This window comes from Onychomys torridus, chromosome 8 (assembly GCF_903995425.1).
Source record: "Onychomys torridus chromosome 8, mOncTor1.1, whole genome shotgun sequence".
In the NCBI taxonomy this organism is placed as follows: domain Eukaryota; kingdom Metazoa; phylum Chordata; class Mammalia; order Rodentia; family Cricetidae; genus Onychomys; species Onychomys torridus.
In genome coordinates, this window is record NC_050450.1 from 61,536,306 (window position 1) to 61,562,767 (window position 26,462).

The 26,462-nt window shown below is 52.4% G+C and overlaps 1 protein-coding gene across 3 annotated transcripts; it reads left to right on the forward strand.

Moving 5' to 3' along the window:
* The first annotated feature begins 4,094 nt into the window (after positions 1-4,094).
* Positions 4,095-26,319, forward strand: Camkk1 (calcium/calmodulin dependent protein kinase kinase 1). Of its 3 annotated transcripts, none has more exons than XM_036196681.1 (16): positions 4,095-4,227; positions 10,644-11,044; positions 11,685-11,732; positions 12,132-12,185; positions 12,550-12,601; positions 12,815-12,948; positions 13,385-13,421; positions 14,329-14,350; positions 16,050-16,138; positions 18,520-18,719; positions 20,763-20,816; positions 21,489-21,562; positions 21,842-21,929; positions 22,114-22,242; positions 22,667-22,770; positions 24,462-26,319. In XM_036196681.1, exons 2-16 carry the CDS (start codon positions 10,685-10,687, stop codon positions 24,532-24,534), a joined length of 1,518 nt encoding a protein of 505 aa, XP_036052574.1. In that variant the 5' UTR covers positions 4,095-4,227; positions 10,644-10,684; the 3' UTR covers positions 24,535-26,319. The 3 variants fall into 3 exon arrangements, with proteins under 3 accessions (XP_036052574.1, XP_036052573.1, XP_036052572.1); XM_036196680.1 differs by lacking the exon at positions 4,095-4,227 and adding an exon at positions 4,483-4,613; XM_036196679.1 differs by lacking the exon at positions 4,095-4,227 and adding an exon at positions 10,504-10,554.
* The last annotated feature ends 143 nt before the right edge of the window (positions 26,320-26,462 follow it).

Consider the following 26,462-nt stretch of genomic DNA (forward strand, 5'->3'; position numbering starts at 1 on the left):
ATGATGCTAAAAAAAAGACCTAACCATACTCAATCAGAGGCCGTTGGCCTTAGAGCCTGTGTGTCTTACCCTAATGCCATGCTCTTAGCACAATCTTCCTTTATTAATATTACTCAGGATGGTAATTCTTTTCAAATAATATGTAATTCTTGTAAATTGACTAATTGTATCACTTCCGCGGAGCCAAAAGATCTAGGGACGGTTCTCATAGTCCGGCGACCTCCATTTGTCATGTTGCCTGTAGAGTTGGGCCCTGAACCTTGGTATGACAATTCGGCCTTACAAGTTTTAAATACTTTAAAAGATTTGATTCGTCCAAAACGGTTTGTTGCTGCTTTGATTCTAGGTATTACTGCTCTAATTTCGATTATTACTACCTTTGCTGTTGCAACAACCACATTAGTTCAGGAAATTCATACAGCTCATTATGTCAATACTCTTAATAAGAATATTACTATGGCTTTACTTGAGCAAGAAGCTATAGATAAAAAATTAGAGTCTAAGATCAATGTTTTGGAAGAAGTGGTTTTGGCCCTAGGACAGGACATTTCCAACCTCAAAACCACGATGTCTGCTCGCTGCCATGATAACTTCAAATCCATCTGTGTTACCCCATTGCCTTATAATGCTTCCCAGCCTTGGGAAAAGGTTAAGGCTCATTTACAGGGAATCTGGCATGATACAGATATTACCCATGATCTGGCCTCTTTACAGAAAGATATTTCGGCTATGAGTCAGGCTCATTTGCAAATAGGCGGACTACAAGATCTAGCTACAGAAATAAAAAAAAGGAATTAAGGATATGAACCCCATAGATTGGCTACAATATTTCATTTTTATTGGAGTGCTCATTTTACTAGTAGTGCTTGTTGTTTTTCTTTTTCCTTGTCTTATTAAATGTCTCTATACTTCTGTGAAGACAGTGCAGCAGGACGTGTTTGAACTTCATTTTAAAAACAAAAAAGGAGGAACTGCTACGCCCACAGCTGTGACACCTGTGTAGCTGTAGCAAGTATGCCGCTGTGCTGGGGCCCAGCAGCTGAAGGGTTGAGGTTGGAGCTTCCCGGAGCGTGGCCTCAAGCGGTTCCCCCACAATCAGCAATCGTCATGCAGCCTGAGGATCCCAGGAAGCCCTGGAGAACGAAATGGCCTTGACAACAGTCCTTGTTGGCACTAATCATGATCTTTCTCTGTATGTCTTATCTGTGTCTTCTCCAGTTAACAGCACAACCAGTACAGGTCAGCACCAACATGACTGACCCAGGTCACCTGTACCCGGAGCACCTCCATTTATCAGACCAGTGTATAAGGAACCTCAAAAGACTTCCTCAAATACATCTCTGGGGTCGTTCCTGTTTAGAGTAGAGCAGCGCGAGCTCTTGTCAGAAACAGCCAGAAAGCCCAAAAATGAAAGTAAAAATAAAAATGTTACGAGGGAATAAACATAGCATGCCAGACCCTTCTAGAGAGAAAGAGTTAGAGAAAATTCCCCAACACACACTTCCCGGGGGGTATACACAGTACTTCTTAGGAGGGAGCTGGAGGACAGCCCCTAGGTGGACCCCCGAAGGTGGAAGTTACCTAGAGCCGCTCCCATATACAGGAAGTTATGATAAAGTTGGGAACAGATGGGTAAATTATAAAGAACGGCTTGGAAAGCAAATGGGTATATGATAGTAAAATATAACCCAGACTGGCAAGAGTTTGGCTCCCCACAGATGTGGTCACTGGCGCGAGACAGATTTCACAAAATTCTGAGATCATGCCCTCAGACAATAGCCACGGTGAACTCGCGCTGCAGAAGTGATACACAAAAATAGATATGGATGTCTCTTGTTATTGTTTCTTGCTGACTCTGAGTAATTGTAAAAAATAATGGCCTGATGTAACCCCCTGCCAAGTTCCTCGATTGTAAAAGTATATAAACATTGCCTATACAGAAGTAAAATTGCAGCAGCACATCAACACATGTGTCTGTCTGTCATTCTCCTCGCCGATTCCTGACTTCTCCTTGAGCCTTCTCCCTGGTTCTCCCGCAGTGGTGGTCTCCCTCTGGGTGGTCTGCGGCATACAACGGAGGTTACATTTCCATGTTCTATCTCTTATACCTGGGTCTGGTTATGTGACAAAATTTGAGGTGGTGGGATGTATGGGGGAATGTTCTGTGGCACTTTCTGGGTACTTTCTTTAGGAGAGTGTTGAGCTGGAGAGATAGCTCAGTGATTAAGAGCACTTGCTGTTCTTGCAGAGGACCCAGGTTCAGTTTCCAGTCACATGGTGGCTCACAATCACCCATAGGCACACACAGGTGCACATACATACAGGCAAACCATTTAACCACATAAAATAAATAATTTTAAAAAGAGAGAGTTAGTGTTGATCCTTTGTTGTTTTTCTCCATTCCAAAACCTGGAATGTGTATGTGATGACTAGAGCTCTGGCCCCCGATTCAGAACCACAAGGACAAAGGCCATCTCCAGAGCTTGCTGGTACAGGGGGTGAAGAGAGCCACATCTGGAAGGTTTTGTGGAGTAGAGCCATCATATCCACCCAGAAGTGTTTCTCAGGGCTTACGCGTGAGACTTTTGTTGCCTACGTCAGAATTTTTATTTTACTTGGAACAAGTGTTTTGCTCTTGGCCTTGTTTTAGATGATTTGCTTCATCCTTTCCAATGCTCTACTTAGGACTGTGGGTCCTTGAGGGCTCTCCAAACTGTCCTGTTGAGGTATAGCTCAGCAGTAGCTCACTTGTTTAATATGCAGGAAGCCCTGGATTCCATCTCCAACACTGGGACAAAAATGGCTCTTTGGCCCAGCCCTTTCCTGAATCCCTGCTCTATAGATCCCTTCCTCCTCTTGGAAGATCCTCGAGCCCCGGGTCTCAGTGCCCTTCACCTGAGTCTTTCCCATCAGCACTGGAAACTCTTGAGACCAAGGACTGTTCTTGATTTCTCCAGCACAGCCTGACCCCTGAGAGGTGTCCAGCTGATGAAGGGCTGCTGGCCATTCTGGATATCCAGGACGACATGGGGGAAGGCTTCCTAGCAGCAGAAGTGTTGAGCCCCCAAATACAAGTGGGGCTGGTAGTGAGGAGTGAACTGTGGAGGGCTTGAGGGAGACCTGTTCTCAAGGTAGTGGGGACAATGGAAGATCCTAGGAGGCAGCTGTCCCGTGTTTCTGAAAACCTGTCCAGGTTGGCCAGCAGGCAGTGGGACTGGGTAAGGGGAGAGGCCGGGGGAGACACTAGTCAAGGGGAGACATAACTAGCGGTTGAGCTCGGGGCAGGAGGTGGAGAGAGGTAGGTAGACTTTAGGGATCTTCTAGAGGTAGCATGGCAGAACCACGTGCTACACTAGCTGGGTCAGAAAACCTGCTACACAGGTGTAGGCTTTCAGGTAACTCCCGGTTTCGGACTCCAGCTGGAGACAGGGACACAGGGGAGACCGAGCTGGAGACAACAATATGGGTCTGGGCTTGAGGTAAGCAGTGATGTGGGGTTCTCCAAGAGACTAACAGCAGGATCGAACCAAGGGTCTGTGAGGGCCAGAGTCCCCAGGCCTCTTGGTCCTGTCGGGCTCTTTCCCATCTCTTCAGCCCCACTTAGGGGCTTGTTGCCTCCTGCTCCTCCCCAAATCTGAGTGCTGCCCAACCCAGTCCTCCGCCGGTCCTCCCTTCTCCTGGCTTCTTCCTACCCCAGGAGAACACTCAACTCCAGGCCCTTCTCCCGCTGCCTCCGCCTAGCCTCTCCCTGGCAGGCACCCGGGCCTCATCAGTTCCGAGGAAGGGATGCTCTTGCCTCTACAGGCCAGGACGCAGGATTGAAGACTCGGGAAAAAGCACCGTACGCTTCAAGCCAGGCTGAGGGGCTCACGACGTGGCCCGAGGGATTTCGGGTTCCCTTAGCCTGTCTGTCTGCGGGCGCCGGGGGCGTGACGCGTCCGGGCCCAACCGCAGGGCCCCTCCCGAGCCACCTCCTCCCGATCCCGTCGAGACCCCGCCCCCTCCGGCAGGACCGGGCTCTGATTGGACGGCGCTGCGGGGCGCTGCGCGGCGCAGCCAATGATAGCGGGCCGGCGCGGCGGCGGGCGGGGGAAGCGAGCGCTGCCTGGAGCCGCGGCGCCGGCGGGTTGAGCCGGGCGATCCCAGCCCGGCGAAGCAGGCAGGGCGGGGCGCGCGGCGCGGGAGCGAGCCTGGCGCCCACCGTGGAGACTGTCGCGAGGTGCCGAGGTAGGGGTCGGCGGCGGGGACTTGGAGTGGGGAACTGGGGTGCGGACGGCTGAGCCGCTCTGTGCAGCGAGCGTGTTGTAGAGGGGTGGTCTGCGAGGCCGCGTCTACGTGGGCAGCCCAGGGACCTAGCGTGCAGAGATCCCCACTGTGTCTCCAGGGCCAAGTCTGCGGGGTGGCTCCTCGAGCCTGCGTCTGTCTAAGCCAGCTATGCGGGCGCCCGGCCACCTACGTCCCTTTCGCAGATGCTGTCTGCGGGACTGCAAAGGAGCCCCACGCATGGTGCCCCGGGCCCCGGCTCTGGGTGGAGGCCGTGTCTATGCGGAGTGGGCCTGGACGGGTGCACCCACGTGTGGATCTCGGCGGAGCGCTCCTCCCACGGCCCTCCCGTGAGTCTTCCGTGGAGAGCTGGGGGCGGGGTAATGAATGGGACGGATGCAGCGAGCGGCTTCAGCTGCTGCGTAGTCGTCCCCTGGCTGAGGGTGGCGGAGGCGGGCGATGCAGCTTCTGGTTCTGGTGGGCATAGGATTGATGCTCCGAGGGTACACACGTGCGCGGGGAGCTGTGTGTGGTGTTTGGAGGCGGGTGTGCGTGCGTCACGTGGACACAAGAGTGTGCTTGTGTACTTGGGGGGTGCGTTTCAGGATGGAGTGGTGTGTGAGCACGGGTCACGAGGACATGGGTTACATATGTCAAGGAAGGGGTGTGTGCTTGTCTTGAGGGTGTTGCAGAGTGAGCAGAGCTCTCTGTCACGTGCCCTGGGTCCCAGGACTGTGTTCCAGTGAGTGCCTCTTTGTCTTGGCCAGGTTCAGGATGAGAGAGAAACACACAGCTTGTGTCCTTGAAAATTCCAGGGAACAGGAAGAGGCCAGGCCTTCTTCACATCCTTGTCTCCTCCATCCAACACACACTGTGCACAGGTCAGACTGTTCTAGACCCACACACTTCAGGGAGCCCACTGCTTGCTCCTTGGTCCCTCCACACTCAATCTTTACAGCAGAAGTGGGGCTCATCTTAAACCTCAGCCAACAGAACTGCTTCCCTGCTTAAGACTGTCTGGTGTTGGAGGCCTTCTGGTTTCTGTCTACAAAGGCCTGCCCAACCCCACACCAAGCCCTGAGTCCCACTTTGGGAATGGTCTCTCTTAGGCACAGGGTGAATCCCCAATCCCCAATCCTGCTTAGTGGTCAAAAAAGAACTTCAGTGTCACCACTTCCAGGAAATACCCCCGAGGCCAGTGTAAGTAGACTGTGGCTTCTCTTCAGATATACCCCTCCATCAGGGACCTCTCACGCAGAGCAAGCACCTTCCCACCTCATGGCACTTGCTTCTGTGTGCCAGTCCCTCTGACTAGAGATGCGCTTCCCCAGACGTCCACACTGTTTACTGCCTTAGTTCTCTCATAGCTGCTTAGAGCTTGCATCTGAAATCCGTAGTATTATCATCTTATTCCTGTGCTGTCTTGTTACAATAGCTGTCCTCCCAGGGTATCCCACATAACCTATCATATATTCATTTCTTATTTGTTGCTTCCTGCCTCTACCAGAAAGCGAATGGTGAGAGCAGGGACTTTGTCTTTTGGGTTCACTGGTTTTTATCTCCCAGTCCCTACAGAGCAAATTCCCATGAATAGTCGTGGCGGGATGCATGGCTCTGGATTTGCATGTCAGGAGTCACGGTGCCTGTCTGTTCTGAGGCCCCTGAAGAACCAGGGGCAAACTCCGAACATATTTGCATGTTAGAAATCCTCCCACTAGCGACTGGTGTGGAGGAGGGGAGTGGGATCTGAATCTGGAGGTAGGAAACCCCAGGAAGTAGGGAAAGAATGGTGGAGGTCAGAATCTGGCTGTTTTATCCCCGAATCTGTGCTGTTTATGGGGTTCAACTTAGCTCAGCCTGCCAGCAGTGGAGAGATCAAAGAGGCGTCTCAAAGGAGGTGATGTCTGAACTGGTCTTCAGGAAGTGAAGCCAAGGGAGGCGTGTTCCTGGGAGAAGGCACAGTGTGTGCGAAGGCCTGGTGACACAGAGCCTGCAGTTGGGGAAGCTTGAAGTGGTGGCAGTGGGGGGGGGGGGGGGGGGGGAATAATCCTTCTGAGACTCTTGCCTCTATGGCCGGCACTGTGAGAACTAGGGAAACGGAGTTCCCACCTCTGTGATGGGGGCGGAGGAGAATTAACAGTCCAGGGATGATGCTTGAGTTGGATGGGTCCCTGATGGAGCTGAACTACCCAGGAACAGGGAGGGGAGGAACTCTCTGGAAAGAGGGCGGAGGAGGCTGAGAGCTGGCATAGAAGAGGAGGACCACAGATGTCAGTTTCCACAGGTGGGCCGAGGGATGCCTTGAGGACAGCTGCAAAGGGGGAGGCATGAGCCCACCTGGGTGTATGGGGGATCCCCAGAGGTAGTGGGAGGGCCATCCTCACAGCAGGCATCCTTGAGCATGACTTGGCACCAGCCTCCTGGGTCTCCCTCAAGGGGACTGAGTCATCCCAGGCTGGGGCAGGAGCTGCAGAGGGTACCATTGCCAGAGCCATCAGACCCTTGTCAGAAGCATAAACAGGCTATAGAAAAGCATCCCTGAGATGTCAGGACAACTGGTGTGTAGCCCACAAGGCTACTTACTGCCTCCTTGCATCCAACCCCACCCCCCCCCCCGACACACACACCAGACCTTTGCTGATGAGGGCCTGCTCATCTTCTGCCTGCATGGTAATTGGTCCCTGGTTCAGCCTGGCTCTGGAACATTCTAACAGAACTCAGAATAAGATCTGAAGTTACTGTAGATAGGGCTGCTTGAGCCCGTGTGGGTGACAGCAGGGTCCTCTTCTGGACTCTAGGACCAAACTGGATGGGGCATGTCCTCAAAAGGAGGTCAGACGAAGTGGCCTTCTGAAGCCAAGAGTTTGTGTACATGGGAGTGGCAGACACTTGGAGGGTGGGGTGCAGCTTGGAGGAGAAGCCGGAGCCAGGCCAGTCTAGAGCCAGGCACCTAAAGTGGGTTGTTTTGGTAAAGTGGGGCTCACTCTGAGTTGCTTCCAGATACACACACATTCTAGCCACATATTACTCTGGCACAAACTTCTTCTGTGTCCACAGTTCCATCCACTTCCTTCTAGGGCTCCCAGAGAAGACAGGACAGTAACCATCTATCTTACTCACCTGTGGGAAAACTGATGCTTCAAGAAGCTTAGTGTCCTTACCTAGCCCAGCGTGGTGGTGGCACAGGCCTTTCATCTCAGCCCTTGGGAGGCAGAGGCAGGAGGATCTCTGAATTCAAGGCCACCCTGGCCTACAGAGGGAGTTCTAGGACAGTCAGGGCTACACAGAGAAAACCTGACTCAAAAAACCAAAATAAAAATAAGAACAAAAAGCTTAGTGTCCTAACCCAGGTAGTATAGCTCCCATCTGGGAGAACAGGATTTGAACTTTGCCTAATGAGAGAAGACCTGTGGCTGGGGCTGTTATCTAAGTCAGTGGAGGGATTGACTCCCTGACACCTCCCCACCCCACCCCAGCCAACAAGAGTCTTTGCTGTGCCCTGGGACTGGGTCTCAGCCTGTCTGTCCAGCTTTCTGTTTGTCTGCTTATCTGCTGAGTCAGCTTCTACAAAGCATTCTTAAGGCTTTAGTTTGAGAAAACCCATTGAGTGCACTGCCAAGGAGGAGTGGACCCTCAGGCCAACCTTACAAACCATCACCAATCCCAGGCTGGTGGGACAGGGCATGTGTGGGGAAATCCAGACTTGACCTCTGGAGTTCCGCTCCCCTGGCCCTGGCTACACGCATGTGCCGGTCTAAGGGGCCAGAAGTGCACATGATCAACTGGTACAAGGGGAGCCCTCAGAGAGCGAGAACTGCTTGTCTGCACAGATGTGCTCCTAGGTGCAGCGCCACAGCACAAGGATGCACAGCCCCCAGCCTCTTCCAAGATGTTCTCTCTGGGTCAGACACAGGCCCTCATGCACACAGCATAGCCAGCCACAGGCCAGGCACAAGGCCCTGTCTCCTGGACACTCAGCAGGAACTTTGGGCCTTCCCTGCTGCCTCCCTCCAGCCAAGCCCTGCTTAGTCACCTGAATTTGATCCAGGCAAGAGGGAGGCATGGATGGAGAGCCTGACGTCAGCTCTCACAGCCTCCTCCCACCACCACCCTCGCATCCATCTGTGGCCCCAGCTCATCCCATGCAATCACAACTCTTTCTCTGGAGCTTGTTAGTGGCAGGCGCTGTTCCATGTCCCTGCCAGGCGTCAGCATCTTTACACCTCACAACCACATGAGTGTGAGACTTGCCTTGTGGCTCGCTTCACTGATGAGAAATACCCAAAGTTATCTGCCCTCCCCACCTCTAAGAGCCAGGAAGTGGGCAGCCTGGCATCCCAGCCTGGGTACCAAGCCAGGTCATAGTCTTTAGACCAGAACAGGAAGGCTTCTGCACCCACTTGCTGTGAGACCCCAGAGCATCTGAGGAAAGGGGGAGAGGGAGCTAAAAGGAAGGTGACTTTTTTGGAGTTGTAACCTGAGGGAAATTATATGCAAATGTTATGGGCCAGGGCGGCTTGTGGCTTCTATCTGCTGGGGGCTTCCCTGAGAGCAGAGGGTGAGAACTTCTGACTGTCTTCCATTCCCTGATGTGGTCTACTGCCTGAGGCTAGTTGGGGTTCCCTCACTGAGGCTGCTTTCCTATCCATGTAATGGGAACAGGGCTGTAGAGATCACTATGACGTCGACCACTTGTATTCAGCAAATATTTATCAAGCTCTTATGTGCCAGGCACTGTTGAAGACACAAGTGATCTTATGGAGACAAAGCAGACCGGAGAACTAATCTCAGTGCTTAAGACCTGGTGGGGAGGCCCGCCCTGTGGGGAACGGAAGAGAGGGTGGAGGGAGTCAGGCTTGGGGAGGCTCTTCTCAGCCTTGAAGCTCCCCTCACCCTCCACACCTCTTCCAGGGAGGCCTTTCAGAGCTCCAGCCTCACAAGCTCCCCCATCCTCTTCCTTCCTTCATGGCAGCAGCAGCTCTGCTGCCTCCTGCCTCCTGCCTCTGCTGGCTCCTGGCTCCCAGTCACTCAGCACAGGTGGTCCCAAGCAGAGGCTCTGACCCTTGCCCTGTTACAGTCTACCTCCAAGTCTGCTGGTAGGCAGGGCGGCTACCGAGGCATAGCATCTACCGTACAGAGGGGGAAGCCTGGCTTGCCCCAGACCCGTGGTAGGTTGGCAGCGGAGGTGGCTTCCCTGCCTGTGGATAGGGTATTCCAGCCAGCCCTACCACCTTGACAGCATTCACAGCCAAGGATGGAGAGCCACAGATAGAATGAGCATGTCACCCATGGGACCTGTGTTCTCTGAGTTGCAGTCAGGATAGAGGAAGTCACCAAGCGACCGGAAGGGCAGGGGTTCAGGAGTCCACTTACTTCCTTTTCTGAGAAGATGCAGAGTGAGGCCCAGGAGGGAGCCTTGGGTGGAGGTGGAGCCAGAATATGGGCTGTGGCAGAGATGGTTGTCCTGGTCTGAGAGTAAGCCAGGGGTTCAGCATGCAGCTAAGGGTCATGGCTGAGGTGAAGGGTGGGCCTGAGGCTGGGAGTTGACTTGAGGCTCAAGCCAGGGCTGCTGCTAGGGCTTTTAGCTGATTGGGGAACATAGACTGCAGTAGATGCAAGGTATGTATGAAGCCAGATCCAGGAGCACGTCGGCCCCAGTAAAGCAGCCACAAGGGACGTTTTGTCACATGGGCAGGCCGGAGGAAAAAACAGGAGTACAGACGCTACACTAGGGTCTTGTGTGGCAGAACGGCCCCTAGTGTACCCTCCTCTGGGCTAGGAGCTCCACTGGGACAGGGAGATTTGCTTTGGGGTCTTGAAGATAGTGAGAGGAGGTGACAGAGGCCCGAGACCTCAGGAATGCTCTTGAAAACAGGGAGAGGGACCAGAGTGAAGGTCTGGGATATCCAGAAGGCATTCCTGGAGGAGGTGTCCGGGTCTGCAGCTCCAATGCCCAGCCTGCTTATATATAAGGGGCAATATTGTAATGGTCTGCCAGCAAGTGTGGTGACTGTTGAGCTACTGGGCTGCCTGGATGGTTGGGACTGAACTGACCTGGGACTCTGTGCCTTAGTGTGACTAGGCCTCCAGGTCTGCCACATCAGCCTGTCTTGACTGCAGAATCAGTTTTGTTGCACTTCTCTATGAAGCCATCAGGGTAGGAGTGACTGTACCTATTTTACAGGCAGGGGCATGAGGGGGTAGCGGGCTGCCATGCAGCAGAGCTTGGTGAGCTACTAGGAGTCCCTGGATTTATGTGCCAGCAAGCCAGGCCCAGGGAACAACCAGGAGGTGGGTCTATAGCACTGTGGCTATAGTGGGAAAGGGGTCTTGGCCCAATCCACTTGCCTGGCCAGGAGTGACACTCTCTCCTCTCTCAGGTTCCCAACAAGGTTATACAGAGGATCCACTGACTAAAGGGATGGAGAGTGGCCCAGCCGTCTGCTGCCAGGACCCTCGGGCGGAGCTGGTAGATCGGGTGGCAGCCATCAATGTAACCCACTTGGAAGAGACAGATGAGGGCCCAGAGCCTGCCAGGAATGGTGTGGACCCTCCACCCCGGGCCAGAGCTGCCTCTGTGATCCCTGGCAGTGTTTCAAGACCCACCCCAGTGCGGCCCAGCCTCTCAGCTAGAAAGTTCTCCCTGCAGGAACGGCCAGCTGGAAGCTGTCTGGAGGCCCAGGTTGGGCCTTACTCTACGGGACCTGCCACTCACATCTCTCCTCGGGCCTGGCGGAGACCCACCATCGAGTCCCACCATGTGGCCATCTCAGACACAGAGGTTGGTGAGATGGAGTTAGGAAGGAGTTGTTCATAGGCCTGCCAGGACAACCCGGGATTTTTTCCCCACCATCTGTCCCATATACTTAGCTTTCTTTGATTTGCATACTTTGAGAGTGGAGAAGCTCCCTACCTAGCCAGCAGAGTTTCCTTCCTACCCAGAGAAGAGCCATCTAAAGCAAAGGGTACCTCCTGCCTTTTTCCCACCTTCAGCCCAGACAGAGGACCCTCTCTTGTTCCTAAGAAGCCTTCTGAGAGCTTTGGAAATAGATCATGTACATCCCAACCCCCTGATCATCCCAGGCTCGAGACATAATCCTGCCTCCCGAGAGTGCTCTGACTTAAAAACTGCAGTGTGCTTCCAGTTTCTGGTCTTTCACAGACTTGGGTCTGAATGTGAACTTGGGTAGTTGGTGGGAGTGCAGCATAGGCAGGATTCCAGCCTTCATATTTTCACATATTACCCCAGGCTTCTTGTCTCTTATGGTGGCGATGCTACCCCCCAATCTTCCCTGATCCAAATTTGAAAGGCTGGTGAGAGCTGGGGGGTCTGGGAAGTAGGGCTGGGCCCTGAACGGTCTCCCAAGAGGGGAGCACTGTTGTATCTGAATGAGCTGTCCTTGATGCTCCCTCTTCCCCAGGACTGTGTAAAACTGAACCAGTACAAGCTGCAGAGCGAGATTGGCAAGGTAGGACCTGGGCAGGATTGGGGAGGGGAGTTGCAGAGTGCTCTCTGAGTATCTTTCTTTCCCTCTGATGGGACTGGGGAGTAGAGCCAAGAACACCCCAGCCTGATTGGGTTCACCAGAGGAGGGTGGAGATAACTTTGGACTCTTGACTGACTTCCAGGGTTCTTGATGGGGGTTAAGGGAAAGAAGAGGCTCATGGAGTTGTGAGGTGGGGTGGTTCCTAGGGCATAGGGGTCCCTTCCTCATCTCTGAAATGTGAACCCAAGAACCAGGTGGCAGGAGATAGGGTGGGGTTGGGGTGCAGAGGCTGGGACCAGAGCTGTCAGGCCTGCCATTTCCTGAGCTAGACCCAGAGTGAAGGTGGCTGTGTTTTGGGGACTGACCAATGGCTGTCTGCAGGGCGCCTACGGTGTGGTGAGGCTGGCCTACAATGAAAGTGAAGACAGACACTATGTGAGTCTGGGGTTGGGAAGGGGTGTTGCTTAGGTAGGCTCCAGAAGCCTGGGCAGTAAGCAGGAGTGCTGGGGAAAGGGGCCAGGGCTACCTCCTCCTGGGGAGGTTCCTATTCCTGGGGTGTGCTAAGGGATTGAGCTTGAATGTTCCTTTGGGATACACAAGCAGAGGCTGGCTTCCTCTGAAGGGAGAAGAGAGGGAAGGCCTAGACTCAGTCATGGCATAGCAGACACATACCTGGCCACATGCTCGGTGCCAGTGGCAGCTGCCAGTGTGCCCATCTGGACTGTAATCCCCATGTAACCAGCCTTTTCTAGCCCCTGGTGGCTGTGCATGTGTGATAGTTCTGTTCCTTTCTCCACAGGCAATGAAAGTTCTTTCCAAAAAGAAGTTACTGAAACAGTATGGCTTTCCTCGTAAGTATACCTTGTCTTTGGGGGCTGTAGGCTTGGGGTGGAGCAGGAGGGAATGGTCCCTAACTGCTTTTGACTAGGAGTCGGGGTGGATGGCAGGAAACAGGGCAATGGCCTGGGAGTGGACTAGGCTTGGTGAGCTGGAATGAGATCTCCCGGCCGTGTGAGGGTCTTTCTCCTGGACCAGGGCCTTAACTTGGTTTTTTTTGGTCAAAGGCCGTCCTCCTCCCAGAGGGTCTCAAGCTGCCCAGGGAGGGCCAGCCAAACAGCTGCTACCCCTGGAGCGTGTGTACCAGGAGATTGCCATCCTAAAGAAGCTGGACCACGTGAACGTAGTCAAATTGATCGAGGTAGCGGGGATGGCGAGGGTATGGGAGCTTAGTGGGTGGGTGGGGCGGGTGCTCAGCCTCACCAGGGCCTAGGGAGCAGAAGTGGGTGAGACCAGCCTTGGATGGGGCTGTGGGGGGTATCAGAGGCAGTTCAGGCTGATCCGGGGTGTTCTTGCTGAGAGTGAGGGGCAGTCCTGGAGGTAACTGTGAATCCCTTCTCCATCACGGGGGAAGAAGGACCCAGTGTTACATGGAAGGCCTTTCAAGGGGGTGGGGGTGGGGATGGGGTATCAGTGACACTGAGGCCCCTCTGTTGGTATCTGTACAGTTCCTGCTCTGTGTCCAGGGTAGCTGCAGGGCACAGTAGGGGTCTTGGGTCAGGAAAGGACAGAAGGCCTGGGTTCCCCAACCCCATGCCTTCTCAAGTCCTGTGCCCATGTCTGCTCCTTCTGACCAGGTCCTGGATGACCCTGCCGAGGACAATCTCTATTTGGGTGAGTGACCCAGCTCATTCTCCCAGCAGCTTACCTAGGGCTGGTCCCAGTGAGGGCTCCCCAGGAACACACAGGATGTTCAGGTGGCCATGTACATGCACTGACCTCCTGGACTGTCAAGTCCTGGACTCCCTTGTGCGGTGCTGCAGAAAGAGACTTAGATTAATCAGATTCCGTGCCTATCCCTGGGCCCCACTCCCTGCCCCGAACCAGTCCCAGTCAGCGTGACTCTGCACTCAGTAGATACAAGAAGCTGGCTGAGTCAGTGAGCTTGGGGACCTTGCCTCAGTTTTCCCACCTCTACAATGGGACAGTAGGGTTGAGCGTGTAACCCAGTGGTAGAACACTTGCCCAGCATGCTTGGAGAGCTGCGCTCAATACCCAGCCCTTCAAAATATGATAGTTACAATAATAAGATGAGATAATGGTGGCATATATCTCGGGTTGATGTCAGGAAATGTGCACATTTGTAATTATCCTTATTAGTGTGAATGTTATTTAAGTTCCTTATCCTGATGGTTACTTTGGCTCTTTCTGGAGGAGGTTTGGAGAAATGGGTTAGGAGTTGGAGGTGAAGTTCTAGAGACTGCCCAGCATGAGCAAGACGCTGCATTTCAGTTCATCACAGAGAGGGAGTGGGGCCAGAGAGCTGGCTTCCGCATCAGGAGGCAAGGCTTTAGTCAGGAGTGTTAACAAGTCCGTCCCTTCTCAAGCCTCGGGGGTCCTCCCTGGGAAAGGGGTCCAGGCTGACAGTCTCATCTAGCACCCGAAGATCGAGTCAGGCAGGCCCACAGCGAGCCCGCTCCCATCTGCCCTGTCCCCCTGCCCCTCTCCAGAACAGGGAGGGACCCTGGCACCGGCCATCCTACAGCCTTACAACACCTTTCCTTCTCTTCTTTTCTTTCAGTGTTTGACCTCCTGAGAAAGGGGTGAGTTCCCCGTCCCAGTCAGGCAGGTCATTTCTAATCCAGGTCTCCCTCTCCTCCCCTTTGTCCCCCTGCCCAGGGGCCAGCTAGTGTAAGAGAAAGCAGAGCTGTGCACCTGCGGGAACTCTTGCCTCAGGGGTAATAAGAGACCTGGGACCATTCTGTGAAGGCTGGTGGGGGCTATGGAGGCTGGGGAATCAGGCTGGGAGAGGGATGGGCTCTGAGCCAGACCTTGAAAAACCAGGAAGATATTTGGATGGGATAGGGGCAGGGAATGTTTCCAGGCAAAAGTGTACACACGGGATATAGTTCATACTTGTATTTAAATCATCAAGGCATCTTTGAGCTCTGCTACAATTCATGATTATGGGAGGGAAATGCCTGAGAATCAGAGAAGGTAAATAAATGGCCTGCCTGAGGTCACACAGCAAGTTGTTGATGAAGCCTGGTGTTCTGACACTGTTTGCCCTGTTTGATCTATCAGACCATTTGCAGAGCAGCTGACATAGACTAATGGGCACAGGACCCTGGAGTGAAGGCTGTGAACTATCTCTTTGCTAGTGCTTTCCTGAAAGACTATTAAAACACAAACAAACAAAACAAAACCCCACCTGCATTCAAATCAAGCAGTAGGGACTGAGTCTGTACCTGAGCTGGTAGAGTACCTAGTATGCACCAAGCCAGGGTTCCAATCTCCAAAGAGACTTCCAAAGCTACACAGAGAAACCCTGTCTCAAAAAACCAAAACCAAAACAAAACAAAACAAAACCCCACGGGTAGCAGCTAACATCTGCAATCAGGAGCAGTTCAAGGTCATCCTTAGCTACATAGAGAATTCCAGGCCAGCCTGGGCTACATGAGACCCTGTTTCAAAACAAGTATATGTTTTTTGTTGTTGTTATTATTGACAAGATCTTTATTTAAACTTGACTGAACTTGAATTCATGGATGATCCTCCTTTATCTGCCTCTGAAGTGCTGGGATTACAGGTACTTGCCATAACACCAGGCTGTTTTTTGTTGCTTTGTTTGGAAACAGGGTTTCACCATGTAGCTCTGGCTGCCTAGAACTTGCTGTGTAGACCAGGCTGGCCCCCAGGTGACTGAGATCCTCCTTCCTCTGCCACCTGAATGCTGGGGCTAAAGGTGTGCACCACCACACTAGGTTTAAAAAGTAAAAGTTTTGCATTTTGGGGGGTGGGGATTTAGCTCAGTGGTAGAGCGCTTGCCTAGCAAGTGCAAGGCCCTGGGTTCGATCCTCAGCTCAGAAAAAAAAAAAAAAAAAAAAAAGTTTGCATTGTCCATCTCCGTGACTGATAATCTGGAACAGTATGTATATCTTTTTCACATGCTATACACTCTGAAACATGCTATTTCATTAAAAAAAGAAAAGCAGACCCACCTGATTGATTTCATGACTCTTGGGTCTGGGTCCACAATTTTAAAGCCATTGATTTAAATGGCATCTTTGTAATTATCTGGTTAAACTTAATTCTCGCAAGAACTACAGGCCAGTGGAAATAGAGATAAAGCTCCTTGAAAACATGATTGAAATGGGGATAGATAGGTTACAACTTTTGGGCATATGGGAGAAGCTAGTATCTTGAGTTCTCTGAACCCAGGAGCACCAGGTTCCCTGGAGGGCCTCTGTTCCTCCTTCCTGCAGCCATCTCTATTTCAGAGTCTGCTCTCTTTCCCCACAGGCCCGTCATGGAAGTGCCCTGCGACAAGCCCTTCCCGGAGGAGCAAGCTCGTCTTTACCTGCGGGACATCATCCTGGGCCTCGAGTACTGTGAGTGACACTGCCTGTCCACTGGGACTGGAGCTAGAGGATACAGGAGCAGGCTGCGCCCACGCTAAACAGCCATTGAGCCCTTCCTGTCAGTCAGCGCTGGTCTACCAATCCGCTTTAGTGGGGATCGGGGCGGGGAAGTGTGGGCGGGGCCGTAGCTTACTTCTCTAGGCATGCGCCAGGTCCTTCTCCGTGCATCTCGTTCACAATTGTGTTGTCCCAGGGTGTTCTATCTCGGTCTTTTCTGCTCGATTTTAGCCAAGCTTCCCCTCTGCGCAGGGCTTCAGGAGATGTGGGCTGGAAGAGATTTGTGTCCTGGAGTGATGGTAGGGTGGGTTAGCGGTGAGGAGACCTCAGGCGAGAGAGCTAGGCGCGCATAGCTTCTGTGCCAGAAGTGCATTCGTTTATTTCTCTCGTTCACTTCCCTCACTCATGTGCACCTACTTGGAGCCGCACAGACGATGGTCTAGGACCAAGGGAGCTCTGCCCAGGAGTGGCAGGTGGGGAGGCACAGGTGCTGTGGAGGCTTTCCGAAAGAGGCCGCATGAGATCAGATCCTGAAGGAAGAAGAGTAGGATCTCACCAGCCAGCTTTGAGGGTTGGTGGTGGGAGAGCCAGTCAGGCAGAGAGGAATGGGGCTGTACTGTTTGAAGAATGGCACTCAGTCTGGATGGGGCATCTAAGAGGCAGGGCCTGGTGGCCAATGAACAAAGGTGCTGGAACTGTCTTCGGGCCCCACGGTGAGGGCTGGAAACATCTCTGAGAAAGACTTTCTGACTAAATCCTGTCCATATTGTGAGGCCCTGAGGGCTCTAAAGCAGGGGAAGGCCTGACAGGATTTACTTCTTAGAAAGCTCTGTCTGGCAGCTGTGTGGTGGCTGGATAGGGTGTGAGAGGCAGCCAGCTGGCCAGGGGCAGGCTATTTCCACAGCTAAGTGACAGATGGTGAGGTCAGGATTAGGGCAGTAGCAATGGGGTGTGAAGGAGGTGGGGTGGCCGGCCTGGGGTGACTGACTGGTCTAGGAAGAGGAGGGCCCTCAGAAAAATAGGGTTCTGGGCTGAGTTGGGGAATGGGGGTGCTGCCCATCTCTCTAACATCTTAGCTGGACTTGTGAGCAAATTCTCCCTCCCTGGGTGATGTGTGACTTACAGTGACATGGGCATCTTTATATTGCAGAGCCTTTCTTGTGTCTTCAGATTAATGCTTTGTATGTGTAGGGAAATTGAGGCACACGGAGGCAAATGTTTAATACATAGACTCCAGCAAGGGTTTATAGTATGAGAGGGATGGGTACATTTTATCCTTGGTCTGTTGGTCTAGTCAGCTGCAGGAACAGCTCTTCCGGAGCTTGGCTCCACCCCCTTCCTTTTCTGGGTCTTTCTCCTCTGCTGAGGGCCTGTCTGCCATCTCCTAACTCCACTTCAGAAGCTTGCTAATCTAGGGTTGGTTCTAGGTAATAGCTTCCTCAGGGCCCAGCTGATCCTAATGAAGGGCGTCTCCGGGGTAAATGTTAGCACCAGGGAATGGACAGGTGGAAGAGGAAGGAGCCCCAAAGACTTGTAATTCTGGTCTTGTGGAGGGACAGTTGGAGCTGGTCAGAAAGGCCTGGATGATGTAGGCAGGTGCATTAAGATAGACACTGAGATGCAACACACACACACACACACACACACACACTCACGCACTCGAGTACATTTTTCTTAACTTAGGTGTCACTGTGTGGCCCAGGCTGGCCTCCAGCTCCTTATCTACTGCAGTCTTTTAAGTGCAGATTATGGTGGATGACAATGTGTACCACTCTCCCCAGCTTGGATTATTTTCACCTTGGCCTGTCATGGCTACTTGCTCCGAGGCTGAGAGGAGTTGTTGAGGTCTTTAGGATCAGGAAACAATAGAGGAAGAACATGGAGTTTCTTTTTTCCTTTCCTTTCCTTGCTATATTGCCCAGCCTGGTCTAGAATTTGCAGTCCTCCTGTCTCAGCTGGATTACAGGCATGTGTTACTGTACCTGGCTAGAACAGAAGTTTTCTGTTTTGCTGGTGATGGGGGTCGTAGACAGATGTCAAGTTCTGATACTGAGATGTAATTGATATTGTTATCTGTTGGACATCCACACACATACAGAGCCTGAGTTTCCTCTGACTTCCCTCCTCAGCAGGAAGTGTGTTGTTTGTCGTGGAAGTCCAAAGACTCCCAAAATTCCCCTCCGTGTCCTCACTTGCATAATGGAACAGTGAGGCTCTCATCTTCTGAGGCTCTTTCATATCAAGAATGAATGTGGGCTGGGATGCAACCGCTTGTTCCTAGGCTGGGTGAAGGCAGGAGAGGGGCTCTGGGCAGCGACCCCCAGGCTTGCATTACCACCTGCTTCTCTCTGCAGTACACTGCCAGAAGATCGTCCACAGGGACATCAAGCCATCCAATCTACTCCTTGGGGACGATGGGCATGTGAAGATCGCCGACTTTGGGGTCAGCAACCAGTTCGAGGGGAATGATGCTCAGTTGTCTAGCACGGCAGGGACCCCGGCGTTCATGGCCCCCGAGGCCATTTCTGATTCTGGCCAGAGCTTCAGTGGGAAGGTGACTTTCAGGGCCTGGGCTAGGTTGGGGGTTCAGGTAGAGGGGCAGAACAGCTTGCCGTGGGGGGCCACTTTGCAAGCTGAGGGTTCTAGGCTTCTTGCATTTGGATAGTGGCATGCTTGCCTCTTCCCTGGAGCCCAACACATACTCCAGCTGTGGCTCCTCTCATTTCCTAGCAAATGGTTACAGTCCCACTTGTATCTGTTACTGCTGCTTGTCTGTGTGGGGCTCTGTGCTGGACTGTGGGCCAGGCAGAACCAACATAGCCCCAGTCATATCCTTCTGCACGGTGATGAGGGCTGAGAGTCATGGCCCAAGGAAAGCGGGGGCCTCCTCAGGTCTAGACTCGGCCATGGAAAAAGGGAATTTGAGATGGAGGCAGAAGATTGAAGGGCATAGGGCTGGGTGGAGTTTAGACTCTCATGTGGCCAAAGGTAGTTATGAATGCAGCCCAACACCAAAATGTAAGCTTGCTGACGACAGAGAGCAGGGTGGGGAGTGTGGTTTTCTTTGGTTGCATGGGGTTCTAGTGCCTGGTTTATAGGCTTGGAATTTCCTATTTGGGCTGGGTATATAGTTCAGTGGTAGAACATTTGCCCTGTGTGTGTGTGCGCGCGCACTGGGGTTTATTTCCCAACTCTAAAACAAAAAAAGATTTTTATTTTTGCTATAATTCTAAATTCACTGGAAAGTTAGAGCATAAAGGCATACGGTGTGACTTGTAAGATCAGGAATGTTGTGAGTGTTTGGCTTGCGTGCATGTCAATGTATCAAGTGTGTGCCTGGTGCCCACAGACAGAAAGGGCGTTGAATCCCCGAGAAATGGAGTGATAGAAAGCTACGAACCACCATGTGGGTGCTGGGAACCAAACTTACATCCTCTGGAAGAGCAACCAGTGCTCTTAACCACTCTCTCCATTCCCCCATGTAACTTTTTACCCAGATTCATCAGCTTTGTCACATAAGCTTTTTCGTTGTCCTTATGTCCCTGCATATTTCTATTGTACTTTTCTGGGCCATTCAGAAATTCATTTTGAGAAAACAGAAACAGTATATCTGTTTATCACTATGTACTTCAGTGGCTTTCCTAAGAGGGAGGACATTCCCTTAAATAAGCTTGGTACAGTGACCAAGGTCAGGAGTCTATCAGTAATGAGATTGTCCTACAACAGATTGCACACATCTACATTTTTATGAAATGGTGTTGAAATGGTGTCGGCTTGCCCGGTGTTCTGTTTGTTTGTTTGTTTGTTTGTTTGTTTTCTTTCCGGATCCTGGAGGAGATCATCAGGCTCACTTGTCCCATCTCCTTAGAGTTCTCTGATCTGGAGTAGTCTCCCCCACTTTTCTAGGGTGAGGGGTGGGGACGGGGCTCACATATCCCATGCTGCCCTAGAACTTTCTGAGAACAACCTTGAACCAGTGATGTCCAGCAGCTACCTCCCAAGTGCTGGTTAACAGACATGCTGTCCTCTGTCCTTCCCACCCTCCAGCTTCTTGGCCTCTCTCTCTCTGTCATTCTGATCTTGGTGTTTTGAAAAGCAGCCTGATGTCTGGTGTCCCCTGGTTGGATTCTAGATGATGATGATGGTGGTGGTTGCTCTCTGGCATTGGATGCAGTTGTGCAGTAGCTGAAGTGAGAGCCTCTTGAAGCTGGAGCTGGTTATTGAGCATTAGTTCAATCCATACTGCTATTTTGAGAGTACATCTGTGTCATGGAGGCAGCAGATGACCCCACGGTGAAGTGTGGCTTGTAACCTGCTGAGTCAGAAACAGTGTCTCTTTTGGGCTTGTCCCTGGAAGGTCCACAATCCCAGGAATGTTGCAGTTCTGTTCTGGTTATCCTTGTGATCTCCCGGTGCTCAGCACAGGGTCCAGCATAGAGCAAGCCCCAGGGAGTGTTTGTTGATAAATGTCTGCCTAGGGAAGGAGAATCCCCGGGGGGCTCTTCGATAGCCTGGTAAAGCTGGGTGGGGATGGGGGTGAGGATGAATTGGTGGAGGTGCTGGCCATGTTTACTGATGTGAACTTGTTTCTCTCTAGGCCTTGGATGTATGGGCCACCGGGGTCACTTTGTATTGCTTTATCTATGGGAAGGTGAGTCCTGAGGAGCCTGCAGAACTGACTCTGCCTGGATCCAGGGACCCAGGAGTGGATGACAGATGCCGGACCTTCTTTTGTGTCCCTAGACAAAATGGCTTTGGAAAAAGCCCACCTGGGCCAGGAAGGTTGAGGGAGGAGAGGCCTTTTGTTTGTCTTTCTCCCCTTTGGGAGGGATTGAGTGGAGTCCTGGGACAGCACACATCCAAGAGGAGGTGACAGGTGTTGCCTCCTCCTTCCAGCCAGAGTCAGCCCTGTCCTCCTTTCTCTTGATGCCATTCATTCCTTCATCCACTCAATCATTTATTCAAATTGTTGGGTCTTGGGGACCTCTAACACTGATATGACGTAGATTCCTGCCCTCGGGTGCTTTGGCTCTGGTGACCACATTTAAAAAAGCAGAGGGAACCTCAGTAAATGGGTCCCCAAATGCCAGACCCTGAGAGAGTGAAGGTTTCACTGCAGGCAGCTTTACTGCTGGTGGCAGATGCAGCCAGCCTCTGACTCATCTGCTCAGTTACATTTGCTGAGCCCTTGCTGTGTGCCCTGAACAAGTTAGGTGGGGCCCTTCCCCTCCGATGGTGGGGGTAGGGCATGAGCTGCCTCCCACCCCTGGCCCCTTGCAGTGCGGATCAAGGCCTACATCCTGTCTGTCTCCCTTTCCCACAGTGCCCATTCATTGATGAGTACATCCTGGCCCTTCACAGGAAGATCAAGAATGAGGCCGTGGTGTTCCCTGAGGAGTGAGTTGTCCATGCAGGGGACTGTAGAAGCTCCCACCCACTCCTGGGGAGGGTATCTGAACGTCAGCAGAGCGCTCACCCTGTCAGGGTTCCATTTTTTTTTTACCCTTCAGAGTTAGTGTGGGGGGGTATTGATACCTGGGAGGGGCCAGAGCCGATGGGGAGCCTCCTGTCCTTGCATTCAAGGAATGTGGTTAGGGTTATTCCTGGTCCCTAGGAGGGGAGAAAGGGGTCCTCAATCAACTGTGGCATCCTCATCCCATGCCTTCCCTCCGCTAGGCCAGAGGTCAGTGAGGAGCTCAAGGACCTGATCCTGAAGATGCTAGACAAGAACCCTGAAACAAGAATTGGGGTGTCAGATATCAAGGTGGGTCTGGGCCAAGGTCTCTGTCCCTTCCTGAAGGAACCTATACTGGCACGTGTGTGGGGTGGTTGGGATTTGAGGGTTGAGGAGTCTTTCAAGGTCAATGTTAGGGATACCCGGGCACCTTTGCTGGTTGCTGTTTGTATGTCTATGGCCCTGACCCCTCCCCATCTCCTGGGCTCTGCAGTTACACCCTTGGGTGACTAAGCATGGGCAGGAGCCCCTCCCTTCAGAGGAGGAGCACTGCAGTGTGGTGGAGGTGACTGAGGAGGAGGTGAAGAACTCAGTCAAGCTCATCCCCAGCTGGACCACTGTGGTAAGAGGACGAGGGGTGGGGCCCTCTTGTCTTAGAGTGTGGGGTACTGCCTGGGCTTGCTCTGCTCTTGCCTTTGAGGGAACAGTGGGGCATCAAGCCTGTCAGCCACAGCACAGGGGCCATGGAAGCCCTGCTCTATTGGAGTCTAATGGAGCAATTAGACTTATTCAGTTGTGGCAGAGACCTGAGGCGTGGTGAGGCCCGCCACAGGAAGAAGCAGTTCCTTGCATGCATGCATTCACTGACCTGCTGCCCTTCCCTAGATACCACACTGGTGTCTAGGTGTGACAGTGAAAGACCCAGAGACTTGGTTTAAGGCTCCCACCTGTCGGTTAGACCACACCCTACCCCCAGAAGCCTCCTGCTTGCTTAGGCTGGGACTGGGTGTCCAGGCCTGTTCTCCATACTGACCTGTGCTCCCCAGATCCTGGTCAAATCCATGCTGAGAAAGCGTTCCTTTGGGAACCCATTTGAGCCCCAAGCACGCAGGGAAGAAAGATCCATGTCTGCACCGGGAAACTTACTGATGTAAGTACAGTAGGCTGAGGCCTGTGGGCTGTTCCTTGGGCTGAGGTGTGGCACCAAGGCACATCCCTGACTTGTACTAGTGTGGGAGCTGTTCCTAGATCCTGGGGATGTATCCAAATTTCAGAGCAGGGTCTCATTTGCACCCCTGGCCAGGCCCAGTGTCCTTCACACACACACACTGAAGGGTAGATCATCTTTTGGAAGCCTGCTGTGGTCATGCTCTCCTACTGGGTCCAGCATAGCTCTCTGACTTCCAAACCTGTGCTTCCTTCAGCCCTTGGTAGTCAAAAGTCTGCAGACAGATCGGGTCAGCTCCTTACCAAAGGTTGGTGTCTGTGGGGAAATGGCCACTCTGTCCACTTTCCTTAGCCCCAGGCTGGCTGTTTGATGCTCTTCTGAGTGGCTCATGTCATCCACAGCCAGCATTTTGTGAGTGTTTGTCCAGCGAGTTCATGTGGACAGGCTAGCTGACCCCTGTGTACTAAGGGGTCCCTGCTTTGAACCATATACATGGGTTCAGCACTTTGTGGAAGAGGCCAGAAAAGCAGTTCTCTGAACTTTGAGTCTGGCTTCCAATTTTTCTGCTGTAGTAAAATTCACCTGCCAATTAGAGTTTGTGCACAGACCTTCAGAGAGTACTACTTTCAGTACCAGAACATCCTGGTTCTAGGGCAGTTGGGCACCTCTCCAGGCTGTGAAGGGAGCTCCAGGGAGAAGGACTGTACTTCTGGCTTGCCCTGTGGTGAAGGTACTTTCCCAGGGACGTGACTGTGGACATTGTGTAGGTGCCCTTCCAAGGAGTGGCCGCACAGTGAGAGGTAGAGCTGGGAGAGCACTGATATCTACAAGTTTCCTGATTCTTCTTGAGGTAGTTGATATCAGGGTCCTGATGCTGGAGTTGCGCCTGGTGGATCCTATAGACTTTGACAAACTGGAACAGATCTGAGCATGAAAGGGAGTCTGTTAGTGATTATGTGGGCTCAGCAATCTGAATCATTGTGCAGTAAACTGAACATCAGGCCACTCCAGCTCAGTGCCTGTACCTTGATGCCCCCTGGTGGTGGAATGAAGCAGCCACTGGTTAAGGACAGGTCCTAGCTTCCAGTTTGTTCCCTGGAACTGCACAACACTAACAAGGATAAAGTATGTTTTAACCTCATCAGGGACCTTGGGGTCCTCTGTAGACCACATTTTTTACATTTTGTGGTATTTTTAGTCCAGTTCCATGAGGTTTATTCTTTGATTGGATAGTTTTAAAGCAAAGGTTGGGAGTGGGGATGCGTGATCAGATTCAGGAATCTGTCGAAGAATGGAATTCCAAGACTGATGGTAACTCTGCCCTGTGTCAAGGCAAAGAAAACACAGACTGAAAGGCCTTCTACCAGTGGGGGCCAGTCAAGGTTAATGTGGAAGGCCTTTGACCCTTTGACCTGGCCGGTACATCTGGGATTGCAGGAAGTCAGATCACTAGAGGTTCCTGAGAGTTTTAGATTTCATCTCAGTGGGGAGCCACACAAGAGTTGAGGCCAGGGCCTGGGGAACTAGCAGAAAGACTGCCATGATGGAAGAGATCCTAGGGAGGCCTAGTGTGGAGTTGGGGTGTGAAAGGCTGTAGCTATTCCTGTGTGAATGTGTGTGAGAGTCCTGGCGTACACATTCTACCTCCTGAGGCCCCTCGTGTTTTCTAACAGGAAAGAAGGATGTGGAGAAGGGAGCAAAAGCCCAGAGCTTCCCGGAGTCCAGGAAGATGAGGCTGCATCCTGAGTCCCTGCATGTGCCCAGGGCCATCGGCAGCATGCTCATTCCTCGCCTCCAGAGGCCCACCGCCCTCATGCAATAGTCGTCCCTGCAGGCAGGGGGCTGGGGACTGCGGCCCCTCTCCCGGCCCTCCTCCCCCATTGTGCTGCATGACCTGCGCACAGGCACATCCATGGACAAGTTTGGAAGGTGTATCATTTGGGGCTTGGGGTTCCTGCTTCTCTCTGTTCTGATCCATCTTGTGGGGAAGTCTGGGACCCACAGACTATTAGAAACCGTACCTGACTGGCTGGTGAGGCCCAGGGCAGAAGGCAAGAGACCAAAATGGCAGATGGAGGCCTGGTAGGCTGCATCTCAGAGAACTCCCATAGGGCTTGGTGGGCCTTCCCAGATGCCACACCACAAGGAAGGATGATTACCTCACCTCTGTGTGGAAGGTGCTGAGTGCTAGGCTACTCAGATCTCTGGTGTGGATGCTACAAATAATGTGTGCCTGGGAGAGGACTGGTGTTGGAGAATTCAGATTCCTCTTTTGTTGTCTTTTACCTGAAGGCTGGGGTGGGAGCAGCTGTTATGGGGAACATCTTCCTTCAGCTTTGAGTAGTTCCTGGCACATTGTTTGGCAGTCACGTGGACCTGACATTCATGGACTGTGTTTTATACTCGGCACTAGCCGGAAAAAGGGCTGAACTGAATCCAGCTCAGAGCATAGGCCTGAGCCAGGAGCAGCGCACCCTCCCTGCCTACCTCCCTTCTTCCCACATGGATCTCCAGAGCCAAGGGTGCAGAAGAGACATCGGGAGTGACGCTGAGGGCTATGAACACTCAGAACTGTGGCCCTGCAGATGTGGAAGTAACTGGGATCCAGGCTCTGACCCTACACTGGCTTACCCATCACTTGCCTAGGATGAAGGATGACCTGCCTAGGTGGGAGGCTCAGACAGATGAGGGACCCCACAGGATGCACACCCTGCAGGCAGGTGGCCCTTCTGCTAGTAGCTTCAGTGCAGGACATCTGTCAGCCCATGCAGGGCAGAGCTGCACGCTTCGGGCACACATGTGGACAATGCTTTCTGGAGCAAGTGTCAGCTGTCTGGATTCTGTGATCGTCTGGCTATTCTAATGTTTACTGACAATGCTCATAGAGATTGGTCCCCAAAGGGTGATGACCAGGACTCAGGTACACCCCACCCCCCAAAAGCATCCCATGAGATCTCAGCTGCCCACATGGGTTGCAGAATGCAAGAGGGCTGGACTAGAAAAGAGGGAGATTTGGTGGGAGCACTGAGTTCCAATGCATCTCTGTGCCAGTGGGTGTACATTGCGCCTCCATGTGCACTTGTGTGTGCGTGCCCATCTGCTGTACACAGCACACTTGCATGTCTCGCCCTGGCACATGCGTCTGTAATATAGTTTCTACATCTACTTAAGCCTAGGAGCAGAGGGTAGCCCAATGTCAATGGGCTCCCATTTCAACCCAGCTCCTCTGCACAAAGGCAGCCAGTGTAACCCAGGTCTTAAAAAAAACAATCATCTAAATATATCTCTAAGAATACTTTTATAGAGTGAACGAGAGAGAGGCAGCTTTCTGAACGGGACCCACTTGGGAAAAGCTTGGAATTGGGTGGCTGGCCTCACTGTCCCCAGCAGAGCCAGGAAGGCATGCTCACTGTCATCGGTTGCTGAGAGCTTTGGTTGGCATTGGTTTTGAATGTAGCACAAGTGAACAAACTCCATAAGAGTGTTTTAAAAATCAACTTCTTAGGAAGTGAATTAAAAACAATAAAAAGCCCATTGTTGAGTTTAAAAAAGAAAGAAAGGCTTTGTATATCTTCTGTGTCCAGACGTGTGTTTTTCTTGTCCCAGCTGACTTGGCTTGATCTTCTGGAAGGCTCTGAGGCACTGTAGGCCGCTGAACAGCATGGCAGGATAGT

What these genes read in the sequence shown, in the direction of transcription:
- Camkk1 (XM_036196680.1), top strand. Translation starts at nt 4,544, where the DNA reads ATGCGGAGTGGGCCTGGACGGGTGCACCCACGTGTGGATCTCGGCGGA. An exon ending in TGGCCATCTCAGACACAGAG is followed by an intron (nt 11,045 to 11,684) that starts GTTGGTGAGATG and finishes CCTCTTCCCCAG; the next exon opens with GACTGTGTAAAACTGAACCA. An exon ending in GCCGTGGTGTTCCCTGAGGA is followed by an intron (nt 21,563 to 21,841) that starts GTGAGTTGTCCA and finishes TCCCTCCGCTAG; the next exon opens with GCCAGAGGTCAGTGAGGAGC.